At 40.8% G+C, this 15,681-nt stretch overlaps 1 protein-coding gene across 2 annotated transcripts in view; it reads right to left on the bottom strand.

Moving 5' to 3' along the window:
• Positions 1-15,681, bottom strand: part of TTLL11 (tubulin tyrosine ligase like 11) — a 111,114-nt gene that overhangs the window by 23,458 nt on the left and 71,975 nt on the right. The window contains exon 7 of one of the 2 annotated variants that reach the window (XM_065418926.1): positions 8,331-8,429. The exons of the other annotated variant lie outside the window; for it this stretch is intronic. Coding sequence (XP_065274998.1) covers positions 8,331-8,429 — 99 coding nt within the window. The remainder of the gene's footprint in view (positions 1-8,330; positions 8,430-15,681) is intronic. 2 annotated transcript variants of the gene reach the window in all.

The following is a 15,681-nucleotide window of genomic DNA, read 5'->3' as shown; positions in this document are numbered from 1 at the left end:
TTCTGAGCACTTTAGAAATTAAAATGTATTATTAGTACTATCTGCTTTAGCATTAACTGGCAGTTCCAGCAGAACCCATTTTTGTAAGGTGAACCAGAGTTCACTAGTAACTAACCTGAGATTCCCCCAATTCATTTTGCAGAGGCCACCAGATATCTAATAGAAGGTACCCATTTTAGGCACTATCCTTCTGGAATGAATCTGAACCAGAGATCAAGAAGATGAAAGGCTTTCTACCTTGTTACAACTTCCATTCAATACCTCAACCCTTCTGAGTCTCATTTTTGCATTCCTTGTTACCTGCCTATGTTTATCCTAACAGCTCAGAAAATATCTCTAATTAATTATTTGGGAAAAGTACTTAAGTGGGTAGACAATGCAGGACTATTGTCACAAATCACCAAAGGAAATGAAACCCCGCACCGAAAAAAACATTCACGAGTTCTAAATGAATTAACTCTATTGGACTAAAACAGTTCGATCCACCTATTATCATAATGTATTCTCTACTTCAGTTTTCCATGGTCACAAACAGAATTAAAATGTGATTTATAACATAAATTATATCTTTTTCTTAATCTAGAAACATTATTATATGATCCATCTGAACACTCTTGCGCTACAAATCATTTTATTACTGCCATGTCTGATATCCCAAAGTACATGGCATCAAACTGAGATAAGAAGAGGGAACAATTAGATCCTTCCCCAGTTTTCCCAAGCAGAAGATTATTCAATCTTTAGGCAACACTTTTCCTATAATGCCTTAACATTTAAATGAGGTCTTATTTAGTTTAATTTACATAGTATGTTTGCATACAGTAATATGCAATGATTTACAAGATGAATCCAGTTTATGTTCTTTAAAAAGATCAGGTCTCTATAAATAGATTGGCTCAGTCATTTTAATGTCAGCCAGCAATTCATCTATTATTGTTACAAACTTTCAAAATTATACAGTGTGCAGATAACAATATTTTAGACCCGCTTTAGTGCTTCACTACTTCAAATTACAAGATGCTCAGTCAGTAACTGCCAATCTAGGCCCTTTGCAAGTGTATAGAAAACAAAAGCATCTTCGTATCTGGATGCTCCCCAGAATCTAGAGAAGTTGTTTCATTTACAAGCAAGATCCCTGTATATTAAGGCACACAGGGTGAGATTACATGAAATTTGGCCAAGTTATGGCTGTGACTTTATTTAAATAATCAATCACACACAAAAAATGCAGATATGTTTAAATTTTCTTATATCTCTGTCTGCACTTAAAAATCACTCAAGTAAATTACCAGGCAGAGAGGTCTAATGAACTAAAAGAACAGTGCTGGGTGCAACCAACTACCAAGTTCTAATTGTGCCTCTGCCAATGACATGTTATGTGGCATTCAACAAACTGGTTAACCTCTAAAAGTCCCAGTTTCCTTATCTGGTGAGGGGGGGGAAAAAGGTAGGTTGGGGTGACAATATTTAATTATCTCCCTCAATTGAGTGTTTGTGAGGATTGATTAATTAATGTTTAAATGCTTTGAAAACGTAAAGCTCTGCATAAATGCTAAGTGCTAGCTAGCTACTCATACCACAGCCAGCACAGTGATAGCAGAGAGCTATTTTTCCCACTTGCTTATATTTAATTTCTCACCCATTTTGTCCTAACGTAGGAAAGAACAATTCCTCCTTGGCTGAATGAATCTCTCAGGGAATTCCCTCACCCCCAATCTAGCACTGGCGCAGTACTTTTACCACCTTGCTCAAAGCAGAACAAGATGGTACTAATAATGCTGGTGATCAGTCTATAGTAGCACTCGCTAGACCAATGCAGGAAGAACTCCTTAAAATTCTCAGTGTAGACAAGACCCTTGCAGACAACCTACCACCTCAGGTTCCAGTTCCAAGAGAACAATGTTTGTATCAGAGGGCAAATTAAGGTGTTAAAAATGTTTCTTAAAAGCAACACTTTCTCACTCATTTAAGTCAAAGAGAAGAGGTATTTTATCAACCATTAAAAAAAGCCCTCACCTCTGTGCAAAGAAAATACATGAGAAATTCCTCACCATCAAATACTTTCCCCAAAAAGCGGTAAGAACCTTTAAGCAGGCACTTAAATGAAAATCTCATCTCAGCCCTAACTATGGGTATACTGTCAGCACTGCTGAACTACATACTATACTGTACATCTTAGCCTCCTCATGGCCAGCCTGGCCATGGCATGTTTGGCGAATGCAGCCAATCGAGACCCTGCGTGTTTGCATTAGGGGCATGCAATTCACCCAGCTTCTGCCCTAGATTTAAAGCAGCAGGAAAAAAGTAGAGGAGTAAACCTATGAGCATAAGCAACAGAAGCCTGATCACTTGAGTGAGCAGAAGAAAACTCCGCATCTCCAGGTGTCAAATCCTCCCCCACAAATGTGCTACAGAGATTACTATTCTGCATGAAGTCTGCCACAGGTCAGTCTGAGGCCTCCGTCTGTTTTTGCACGGGGTCTGGAGTCATTTTACATGCAGAGTCAGAAATAAAGGCCAACTGGTAAAGAAATCCTCATTATATTTATATAAGAGTTATAATCTTATTATTACTCCTCATTATAGCTACAGGTATATAGGAGCTAGGTATTATCATTATATCATGCCTATCAAGCTTCAACTGCTTTTTGTTTAAGTCTTCCTTAAACAACTTTTCTTCTTGAAAGGGATAAATGTATTCAAATCTTCCCTTACAACACCTTGTGTTTTCATTGATAATTCACCAAAAACAAAGAAAAATTTCCAAAAATCAAAATTTGCACCACCTTCAAACCTGGGCCTCCACCCAGTCAACCAGTGAATTGTGCATGGGCTAAATTATCACTGGTGTAATCCAAATGACATCATTGTGAAAACAGGAGTCATACTAGAAAAAGTTTAGGACATTTAACTATAGGATTGCTATTAGATTCTTATTCAATATTTGTATGATATTGCTCAGAAGCTTCAATCAGGTCACGTGCTAAGTGATCCATCGATACATCTGAATATACGGTCCCTCTTCCAAACAGCATACCATCGGAGAAAACATTCACCTACAGTACAGTACATGTATATGCTTCAACACCAGATTAAAAAAAAGAGTGTGTGGGCAGTGCTGTTATTTTTCACTCAAAATCTCTTGCACACACTGTCACAATACATTATTTTATCTTTCTTGTTATTGCCCAATTCCCTAAACAAAAGCTGAGATGGATAATGATGTTCTCATATAAATGCTACATGTTTATTCAGCATGATACATTTTTACATGTTTTCCTCCTTTTGGCATTTTTGGATATAATTGAAGGTTGCTATCGTTATAAGTTCAGAAAGTCTAAAAACTGATGGTAATTACTTGGCACCTACTAAGCATACTCAAGTTTTTATCTTCTTTCCAATAGTTTTTTTAAGTGCCCATCATCAAGAATAAGTTACATTCACACTAGGGTACTAAGAAATTACTGCTTTTATTACACTGATCTTTTGTGTTCTTGACTAGATTTAGTGCACCTCATCAAGTTCAGTTCAAGTACCGAATAACAATCAAACACAGCAATTACCCACCTACAGCACCATAACAATTATCAAGTCAGACATACAGTAAATCTGTACATCTTGACATATTCAAATGGTTTCAGAAATGCAGATTTCCTTAGCCCTGTTGCAGCCATTCTGTGCCCACAGTCAACCTTAACACACCTGTCCCTATGATCATTATTTTCCTTCCTCTTCTTTTCTGCTAAACTTTCCCCGAAAGATGTGAATCAATTGGCAAACCACATTTTGCCCTCTTTCGTTGAACTCCTTTCTGTTCTAGGGCTTTTTAAAGGTCCCTAGTAAAGTCTCAGTGGCTTCTGTGTCACACAAACTGCATTATCAGAAGTCATGCTCAAAGTGGAAAATGGCTGCAGCTCTTTCCAAAGTAAGAGCATAAACCAAAACCACCACCACTCACTTAATGTATTCAAACTGCTGTAAAAAATACTGGGTGAAATTTTCAAAAGTGCCTACATGACTTAGGAGCCTACATTCCATTTACCTTCCCTTTGAAAATAGGACTTTGGCTCCTAAGTCATCTTGGCTTTTTTGAAAATTTTGCCAATTATCTAATTAATCCTCACACCACCACAGTGAGTTATGTAAATCTCATCCCAATTTTACTAATGGGGACTGAGACACAGAGGTTAAGGGTGGAATTTTCAAAAATGCTCAGTGTTGGCCTAACTCTCCTCCTACTGAAGTCCATACATAGTAAAACTTGCAGAGATTTCAATGGAAGCAAAGTTAGGTCAACACTGAGCATTTTGGAAAAGCCCACCTTAAGTGCCTTAACCAAGTCAACAAGGTGAGGCAGTAGCAGAGATGCAGATTAAAACTAGGGAGTTCCCAGCTTCCAGACTCCTCCTTAGTCCATTAGACAATGCTACTCTCTAACCTGCTCAGCAAGGCATACTTAAAAAAGATTTCAATGCACCAGTCTGAATATTTTCTCTCTAAGGATCACACTAATGTCATATGACAGGATGAGATGCCTATTGTATTTATACAGTGTATGCATTTTAAATCTGTGGTAAAAAATGAGGCAACTCCCAGTATATTACACATGAATGAGGATGAACTACCATCTCAAAACAGAGCCCATCTCTGTGTGTTATTGAATGACATGATCAGGTCCCCTAAAGTATAATACATATCTAGAGAAGAGCTAAGTAATTTTAGCTCTCATCCCCATTATAGTGGATGTGCCACATATAGAATAACAAATATAAAGATGGGGGTTAGCTAACCAGTGTTAGATGTAACAATGGGCCCAAAAGTGCTACCAGAACTAAAACTGTGCAACTAACTAGTAATACGGTATAACCCTTTTTGCTCTGGTTGCACTAAGTCTACTTTATATATAACCAAAACTGAAAAAATATAATTACTAAGATCATGTCTATTTTCTAAACAAACATTTTTAGGGACAAATTTTCAGACCAGCTTCAAGTTGGCCTCTGAATTTATGCACACATTTTACACATGCAATTGTCTGAGCTGCGAAAGACAGCATCCAACTGCAAAAGTTAAATGGCTGAGCATCCACATTAGACAGTGCAGTCAGTTGCAATCACAAAGTGACTACTTAATGCTGGGGACTGGGGCTGAAAATTTGACCCTAGTGGTCTCCAGAAACATCACTTAGTTGCCAATCACTGGCTCGTGGTACTTTTCTTTCATTTTGTAAATGTAAACATCTTGTAAGCAGAAACTACAGAGTATACTTTGTACTTTGGATGAGTTCACAGTAGTTCTTCATATCAAACATTTGTGTCTAGCCTCTCCGAGTGCCTAGTAATTGTAAATGCCAGGCCATTGCCTGCTCTGATGAGACTGTCATGCTAGGTTACACAAAGCATCTGTTTTTGGAACAAGACTGTTTCATGCAAACTCTAGAGATAATGGTCTGTTTTTGTATATATGCAACCACATGTTCACTGAAGCTGAATATTTCTATATGTGACCAATTTATTAAGAGACACAGGACTCAAAAATTCTAACAAAGTACACTATAACAAGGTACTCTTATATGTTCCTCATATTCTCTCTCTAATACCAGAAGCTAGAGCAGTTAAATTGTTCCCTGAAACTAGTGCCTGTAGAGATTGTGCTTAATCCTGCAAGGGAGTTCTTTTCAAAATTTCATACATATGGATCTTCCCATCTGCTAGATGGTAACCTGCAATTTCTCATCAGCAAGTTATTCATCTCCTGTTGGCTACTGTAAATTTGACTAGACTAGGTGTGCCGGCACACATACCAACAATCCTCCTTCCTATGTAGCACAGATGCTGTGGATTCTATTAAATCTGAGAGAAGCTGTGATATAAAAGACAAGGATAAGATTCCCATCATCAAATAAATAGGGACAATGTACCAATATGGTTAATAAACAGGCTTTGTACATAGTCTTGTGAATATCAATAAGCAGATATAATGAAGTAAGAATAGTGAGCTCCATCAAATAAGAATTCCAAAAATGTAAGCTTGTCAACTAGGTGATCTCACTGACAGTCCCAAATATAACTAGAAATGTTATAGCAATCTCTGGTGTACTCATTGCAGACAAAGGACCAAGCAAACACACTCAGATCCTCTGCACGAGCCAGAAGATTTCCATCACAAAAGAAAAGCTACAGATATTTCCAGAACACCCACCACATTGGGATTCTAATTGCTGGCACAACTTAGAAGAGTTGTTCTCCACAGCAATATCCAAAACTGTAAAATTAAATGAATAAAATTTAAATAATAATAAAAAATAGTGAAAACAAAGCTCTGTTTTCCGGCTGGTGCTGGAGGAAAGGCTGGCAGGAGATTGCTACTGTCTCTGTCCAGCAAGCAGCACAACAGATAAGGATAATGTTATATTTTCTATTAAGTAAAGCAAAAATGAATAAATTATCACTAGCTTTCTTCTTTTACATGCAAGATCTGGTGGTAGTTGCACAGAACACAGCGTACTCTGCAGTTGCCAAAGAGCATACATAAATGTATGCAAGAAACAGATGAGATATACTATATACAGCTTTATTTTTTCCTGTTAAAAGATTTCTTCAGGAATTTAATAATCCCAAATTTTGATTTTATTGCAACTGGGCCTCAACTAAACTTTTGCTACTCCAAAAACAAAACCAAACAAACAAACGGCTGTACTTGGCTTACAACAGTCATAATTTTGCTTTCATTTTAACTCAGTCTTTATGGCTTCCAGTGAACTTTTGCTGTTCTGAAAACACTGCATACTTTTTAACTGCAAATTCAAGATTATCTTGTACTGTACATTAATCTGTTAGTGTGGCCAATTATAGTTTCAGTTTAGCAGTATTAAAGCTTTGTTTTTGTTGCAATTTCAGTGGCTGTGCTAGCTGCTAGCTCTTTACATTTAATTTTCAGAGGGAGTCCTCAGGAGCCAGTTGTTAGACTGATCAACTCTGGGAGAAATCAACTATGCCAATGCGTACTGGTTTATATGGGGGGTTGACTTCATATGTGGCGTAGCTGAAGCATTGCTCATCACATCTCCATTGTTAAGAAAAAGAAGTGTGGCTTGCTGAGACTACAGCTCCCATCATACAATCTTGAGCTGAAAGCCCAGACCTCCTTATTACAAATAATGACTACCATATGGTCCATTTTATGGAAACTTAGGTGTGGCCCTCAGTTTTAAAATCAAAGGCCTGATCCTGTCAGGCACAAAGTCCATCCTGAGAATTACTTGGCAGTTTGTGACTAAGCTGTCAATTTCAATTTATTTTCTTTTACAAAGCAATAAATCTGGAATATCAAACAGCTCCAAATTTAACTTTTAAATTTTAACTAGTACTCTGTGAATTAAAAGCGGCTGAAAGGGCCACAACTGCGTTGAAATGGGAGTCCCTGGGAATTCCATGGGAAGATGATAGTTTAAAACTGGTATTTTTCAGCCCTTCACTCTTCAACCCCATTTCCAAAGGTTATCTTAAATGTTAATGGGAGAGAACATGAAAAACATAATGGGCACAGGCCCAGAATATTGTGTGCATTTCAACATTGCCAATTAGTGCATGATGATGACGACATCACATCAGAATGTGCCAATTAGCCAATCAGAATGTGGTTTTGGGAAAGCTGTGTCCCCAGCTATCTCTAATAAGACTTAAATTACTATTGTAATAACATCTTGTTGAGTTTATCACTCACATACATACCCTACTCTCTCTCTCTCTCTGGGTTAAAAAAGATGTGCAGTTTAGCTAAAAAATTTACTGGATATCCAAGAAGTCGACAACTACATAAAGTCATGTGCTATTTACTAACTGTTTATGAACACTGGTGGAGTATTTTCATTTTGTGCCATTACTAAGTTAAGGTATCTGTTAACTGGGAAATTTAATCACCAGAGTGCTTCCTCTCTTCTGTATTAGCTGAAGACAGCCATGCTGTACATGGCACTCTGGACACTTGCAGGGGGGAGAGTTACAAAGGCACAACTAGGAATAAGGCAATCAACTCCTAGTGGACACCTAGCTGTCCTTTGTGCTTTCAATATTCTCTCCCACAGTCTGTTACTGCCTCTTACTGCTCACATTTGTTCCACCCCAGGGACTCAGTCAAGTAAGCTTATTGCTATTTCTGTTATAACCTATGATGGCCACATTATGGATCATCTTTGTCCTGTTTCCTGTAGCATAGGGACAGAAACACTAAGTACTTACTAACTAATCGTATCTACTGGTAAAAGAATAGAGTTGCAGGTTATTTCACATACTCTTAGCCCTCTAAGTGTAAACACAGCTCCTTATCACCTGACTATTGCAAACTTTGAAAACTGAAGATTTGATCGTGGCAATCTGCTTGAGATAGGAGGAAATCTTTGCTTTGAGTCCATACAGGTATCTGGAAGGCTGAAATTAAAAAGCATAAAGAGGCTATTAATGTATCAAATGTAAATAGTCATTTTTCAGAGCTAATAAAGCCCAGGTATCCAACCTTTGCAAACTGAGGGCCACATTGGCAGCTTTCCAGCAGCCTGAGGCTTGTGCCTAATATATATGAATATAGACAATTTTAAAATCACAAATATTACACACAACCACAATATTTTGCTTATACTTTTATCTTCCTTAAGAAAATATTTGCCCCTATGTTGTTTGCATTCTTTACACCAAAAGTCTGCAGCTTTGACTTCAGCTTGTAGCTACTGGAGAGGATGGACAATTCATATAATCTACTTTGGGGGTTTGTTTTTTCCTATATAAAAATTACAGTTTTGAAAGTAACCTTTACAATTCTCATTTTCCAGATTTTCATCCAGGACATTTGTCTAAGTTTTATGGAATCGCTAGTATGAAGCTAGAGCTAATCTTTATCCAGGTTAATCAGACTATCTGCTTGCTCCTTAACCAGTTCCCAGTGGGATACTGAACATGAGTTTTCTTTCTGAGCACATGTGTAATGAACTCGCGTCCGTGTGGCTCCAGAAGAATCCAAGATAGCTATGGGAACACCTATCTCCAAGCAAGCATGTACTGATCATGGGTTCTTTTCAAACTATTTCAAGGATTCCACATTTGACAAGCAATTTAATATTCATATCAAAAGTGATTGAGTTCCCATTTGGCCCCTAATTCAGAGAAAAAAACGGTTACCTATCTTTCATAACTGTTATTTTTTGAAATGTGTTGCTCATCTCCATTCCATTCTAGGTGTGCATGCACCCACGTGCGCAGTCGTCAGAGATTTTTGCCTTTGCGGTATCTGCAGGACCAGCTGTGGCACCCCCTTGAGTGCCACACTCATTTGTTGGTATACCAGGCACTGGCCCTACACACTCTCAGTTCCTTCTTGCCGACAACTCAGACAGAGGGGCAGGAGGGCGGGTAATGGAATGGAGATGAGTAACATATCTCGAAGAACAACCGTTACAAAAGGTAGGTAACTGTTTTTAATTCTTCGAGTGCTTGCTCATGTCGATTCCATTCTAGGTGACTCACAAGCAGTATCAATGGAGGTGGACTCGGAGTTCACGGACTTGCAGCTTGCAGCACTGCTCTGCCAAAGCCAGCATCATCTCGAGCTTGTTGGGTCAGTGCATAATGGGACAGACAACCAGGTAACAGCCCTACAGATCTCTCGGATTGGTACCTGTGCCAGGAAGGCTGCTGACAACGCTTGTGCCCTAGCTGAGTGTGCTATCACAATCGCTGGCAGAGGCACCTTTGCCAGCTCATAGCAGTAGCAGATGCAGACCGTGATCCAGGATGAAATCCTCTGAGCAGCCACTGGGTGACCTTTCATTCCATCTGCCACCACAACAAAGAACTGCATTGACTTACGGAACGGCTTTGTTTTATCTATGTAGAAGGCCAGCACCCTCCTGACATCCAGGGTGTGTAACCTGCACTCCTCATCTGACACATGAGGCTTTGGAAAGAAGATGAGTAAGTATGTGTCCTGGCCAGTATGAAACTGAGAAACGACCTTGGGCAGAAACAATGGGTGTGGTCGCAGCTGGACCTTATCCTTGTAGAAGACTGTATAGGGTGGCTCCGAAGTAAGCACCCTGATCTCGGACACCCTACAGGCCAACGTTATCACAACCAGGAACAAAACCTTCCAGGAGAGAAGCAGAAGAGAGCAGGAAGCTAGAGGCTTAAAGGGAGGCCCAATGAGCCTCAACAGCACAAGATTCGGGTCCCGGGGGGCGGGACAGGATCCCAGACGTGTGGGTAGAGATGCTACAGACCTTTCAAAAACTGTGCCGTCATGTCATGAGCGAAGATAGACCAGCCTTGGAATGGAGGATGGAAAGCCATGATAGCGGCCACGTGGACCTTGATCGATGACCGGGACAAAACTTGGAGTTTGAGGTGCAGCAGATAGCCCAGGATCTCCTGCAGCAGGGCCTGCTCAGCCCAAATATGCCGTTCCGAGGCCCAGCATTTGAACCTTTTCGATTTGGCCAGGTAAGACGCTCTGGTGGAGGGTTTCCTGCTACCCAGCAAGACCTGCTGAACACGGGCTGAGCATGCCCATTCATCCACGCTTAGCCAGGCAGTAGCCAAGCCGTCAAGTGCAGCACTGCCAGGTTTGGGTGCAAAGGGCTGCTGTGGTTCTGGGACAGCAGATCTGGCCAGAGGGGCAGCTGCAGCGGGGCGGCTACCGAAAGGCTCAGCAAAGTGCCAAACCAGTGCTGGCGAGGCCACGTGGGTTCTATTAGGATAATTCTCGCCCTGTCTTGCTTGATCTTCACAAGGACCCTGTGAATCAATGGCACTGGCAGGAAGGCATACATCAGCACCCCCAATCAAGAAATGAGAAAGGCATCTAACAGGGAGCTCCTGTCCATCCTCTGGATTGAACAGAACACGTGGCATTTTCTGTTCTGCCCGGACGCGAACAGGTCCACCTGGGGAGTCCCCCACTTCTGGAAGATGATGCTGACCACCTCTGGATGAAGTGATCACTCGTGGCGAGACGAGAAAGTCCTGCTGAGGTTATCCGCCAAGAGGTTCCTGGTTCCAGGCAGGTGCACGGCTATCAGATGGATGGCATGCCGCACACAAAAATCCCAAAAGGTGGAGAGCTTCTTGACAAAGGGCCGAAGACCTGGCACCGCCCTGCCTGTTGATGTAATACATCATGGTGGTATTGTCTGTCCACTGCCCCCGGAGTGCCGGCAGCGCGGGCAGAGGCTCGGCTCTCTCAGCGCCGGGGAAGGCGTTGATGCTGTCAGAAGTTTGGGTCCCCTACTGCTTCTGGGAGTCGGTGGTGGATCCTTTAAGGGGCTATGGGCCCCGACCGGGGAGGCACATCCATGTGGCTCTGGAGTGGCCGGGCGGACCAAACTGGGTCCTTTGCCCAATGCCCCATGGCCTTTCTTGCCCCATGCCGGGGAACCATGCTTCTTCGTTTTCTTTCTGGGCACGGATGACAGAGAATGGTGCTGGGTGGAGCCCAGTGCGCTGTGCACCGAGGCTGAGGTACTAGGTGAGTCTTAGCAGGACGGCTCGGATGCCGGACGAAGGGCAGCCTCCGTGAGGAGAGCCCAGAAATGAATATCCTGCTCTTTCTGAGTCCTGGATCGAAAATTTTTACAAATATAACACTTGTCCTTCACGTGTGATTCCCCCAAGCACTCGAGGCAGCTGCTGTGGGGGTCACTTACAGGCAAAGGCCTGTTACAGTCCGTGCAGGGCTTAAACCCCGGAGACCGGGGCATGCTCCGCCTGGGGCTCTAACTTCTAACTCCTAACTACACTTAGCAACTACTTAACACTAACTGCTATAAACAACTATTTACAAGGCCCTAAGTCAGAAGAGATGAAACCGCTAGCCCTTGCTATGCAAGGAAAGGCGCGCCGACTAACCCATGGGTGGTAAGAAGGAACTGAGAGGGCGTAGGGCCAGCGCCTGATATACCGACGCATGAGCCGTGGCACTCATGGGGGTGCCACAGCTGGCCCTATGGATACTGCTAAGGCAAAAATCTCCAATGACTGCGCACATGGGCGCGCACACCTAGAATGGAATCGACATGAGCAAGCACTCGAAGAAGAACAAAGGGCTGCTTGTTCTTACATAGGATTAAGGGGTTAAGGATGGGAAAGACCTTAAGCTCTTTGAGACAAGGACTGTCTAGTACTCCGTGTTTGTACAGTGCCTGGCACAACAGGGCCCCATTGTTGGTTGGCTCTTAGGCACTGCCATAACAAACATGATTATTACTAATAACAAAATCTCCCTGAAAGGGGAAGCTATTAGTCTCCAGAAAGGGGACATTTCAGATAGTAAACCAAGAAGACAACATTTGAGCTTAGCCAAGAGGCCAAATTATGGGCTACAGAAAATAATTATTATTGAATAATGACAAAATAGAGGCATTGCTGTTGGGTTCTTCAATGCAGCTGTCACTTAGAATTTCCTTTCTTTCTTTCTCTTTAGTCACCATGGCTGTAAAACACCAACCCTCCTTTGGGAACCTGGGTAAAATGTCTGAAAATCCATTTACTCTTTGAAGCTTGTATTAGAATAGCTCTTAAACACAGTTAGAATTTACAAAGTTTATCAAAAACATATTTCTTTTTTCAAGCACTATTGGATGTTTCATACACTTTAGAATGAAGCACACCTCTACCCCGATATAATGCGACCCAATATAACACGAATTCGGATATAACGTGGTAAAGCAGTGCTCCGGGGGGGGGGGGGGGGGGGCTGCACACTCCGGCGGATCAAAGCAAGTTCGATATAACGCGGTTTCACCTATAACGCGGTAAGATTTTTTGGCTCCTGAGGACAGCGTTATATCAGGGTACAGGTATATTTTAATTCTTAATAGATTTTCCTAACGCACTGATCAGAACAACTATACTTAATTCAAACCTCCATTGCTAGATCTTGAAATTGCATTAAGTAAAAAGACAATTTAGTTCTTTCAAAGACCTTTTGTTGTTGTTTTTTTATGGTACAATAAAATTTAGTTTTAATTTGTTTTGTATTAGCATTTATTTTTTCTCTCAGATTTTGTTATAATATTTCTATTTTGATATGCTGTAGAGCTTAATTATATTAATAATATTATATATTCAAACTGTGAGGAAAAGTAATTCAAAGCGGTAATGATGATGTCTGAGAATCTTGCATTTTAAACAATAATAAACCATACCAAAGTCAAAGGCTTGTATGAGCAACCTAGAAGCATGGGAGTTCTCACCCATTTCTGTGAAATTTAATTAGCATAAAGTGGCCTATTCCACACGCTCATATTAACCACAAACATGTTCACAAAACATATTCAAAGTTCAATTTTCAGCAACTACCCTAGATACCAAAATTGGTAGTTTTACTTTCTGGAGATTTAATCCATTCAAGTTATACACAACCAATTTCTGTTCACTAGTTGACTTAAATATGTGGTCTTAATGTGACTAATTAAATAAAACTACTTAGCTAAGTATACCAGAGCCAGACACACAGTCAGTTTAAGTTTGATCTGCATTTTTTTGGCAAAGGAAACAATGCACAACATATTTTAAAATAATAAAATAAATAATAATAAATAAAATTCCTACTGCTAGATAAATTTTACTTGTTTGCAAATGCATCATTACATTTTTCTCTGTGCTTCAGCTACCATCTGCCATTTATGCAACACAAGGGTAAACTGGATGACATAACTCCCAAAGGAACAGTGTGAGCACTGTCAGTTATATGTGCATTAATGAAGAGGAGAAAGTATAAAAATTTTCCAGAAACAAAGGCCAAGGAGAGAGCAATCAGACCAACAATTTATGGCAGGATTTCCACTTCCATTTCCACCATTATTTCAACAACTAATTGCAAAATACACATGAGCACAAGACGTATCCCATTTTTCTAATGTTGCCTGTGAGGTACGGTACAATAAACCACTAAAGAGGAAACACAAAATCAAAACCTGATGTTCAACAAAACTCCTATGCAACATTTCCCATCCATTTCTTACCTGCTCCAAAAAGCAACTTCCAAGCAATGGCTCATTCTGTCCTTGATTCTGGAAGTCCCTGCATAATGCACATGGTTGTTATGCTGCCGTGTAAGTGTGACTGGATGCTAAGCATGGGCGTAAGGCTAAACACTAACCATAGTTTCAAGCGTGCTCCACAGCCACTCAACTATGCAGGATAACAAAGCAGTGGGGTACAGGGACAGAGAATGGGTGTGTCTGAAGGGACATGAAGTGAAATCAATGGGAGTTAGGTCATTGATCTCAATGGGGCCAGGATTTGATCCATGGTGTTAAGCACTGTTGTCTATCTTGGGTCGCATATATACTCTTACTGCTAGGTAGAAGTAACCTGGGGGTTGTTCTCATTAATGCAGGGGTGGGTTCCCCTGTATTCTTTGTTCTGCTCATCACCTTGTGCCTGGATGCAGTGTTGCACAACAGCGCTGTGCAGGGTCAAGCTTTGAGATTCATTTTTATGTAAAATTACATTGCTATGAGAACATGAACAACTTTACAGTAAGTCAAACTACCAAGCCACAAATCAACCAAAGAAGGAACTCCTCCTGCCATACAACATCCCGCACTATGCTGGCACTCTCCCTCAGTCAAAACCCCAAGCAATAATTGAGCCTTTCAAGCATACCCTAAACTTCAAACTGACTCTGTTGGACCAAAAGTTGGAACAAACTCTAGGACTTCAGTCCCCTAAGATTCTTACCAACCCCCCTCAGATAGAGAGTCCCAGACAGATAGAATGTCCCAGTTGAACTCAACTGCCAGGATGGTGCATAGGGAGTGAGGCTAATTTTAATGTGGTGAAGACTCAAACCATACCTGCCCCTTTTTAGACCAAAACCGACTTTCTGAATTGCTTCTGGAAGTGCACTGGTAGCTATACATGCAAACATGCCTATTAGACTTGTTAATTACACATTTCACACTTGCTAGAACATTGTCTATTGCAATTCAAATTCTCACTACCCCACTTTGAACCTTGTTAATTAAAAAAAGGAAAGAGGGAAATTAGATTTCCTCTTGCTGTGGTTCTTAGCCCTGGGTGTGTCATGGAAACAGCTTATTTTATCTAATGGGTTAATACATATATCTAGAGCATTCTTTCAGATCATTCTTGTCTTGGTACTGGTGATTAATAACATATTCTTTGAACACAGAAGCCGTAAGATGTGTTCGGATGCCATTACAGTGATGTTTCATAAAGAACGTTCTGTGAATAACAGAGATCAGAAAATACATTTTAGGGAGTGCTCTGCAGGATGATGGTGCTGGTGAGGAATCCACCCCAATGGAACAATCTGGGGCAAATCCCCAAGAAGAGAATCTTGCAGAGATTTCCTCTACTTTAGTCCCCGCCCCATGGGTTTCCAGCAGAGGAGAACTGGGGCACGGCATGGCAACTGAGTCCTATATTTTGAGGATATTACTTAGAATTAATTGTTTTGACTGACATAGTTGAGTTGGGCTAAATGAACAAAAGGTCAAATATCAGGTAATGCTCATAGTGGCATACAGAATAAAAGCAAAGTTTAATTTACATACTAATGTCTGACCTCAATACATTAATTTCTGTAATTCTGCAGCTCATGACAGATCTCTCTTTAGAAAGGATCAACAGTGGAGAAAATATTAACTAAATCTTAAAAAAAGAA

This window comes from Emys orbicularis, chromosome 18 (genome assembly GCF_028017835.1).
Source record: "Emys orbicularis isolate rEmyOrb1 chromosome 18, rEmyOrb1.hap1, whole genome shotgun sequence".
NCBI classification, from domain to species: Eukaryota; Metazoa; Chordata; order Testudines; family Emydidae; genus Emys; species Emys orbicularis.
The sequence above is the reverse complement of the archived record's forward strand: the minus strand, read 5'-3'. Positions and strand labels throughout refer to the sequence as shown.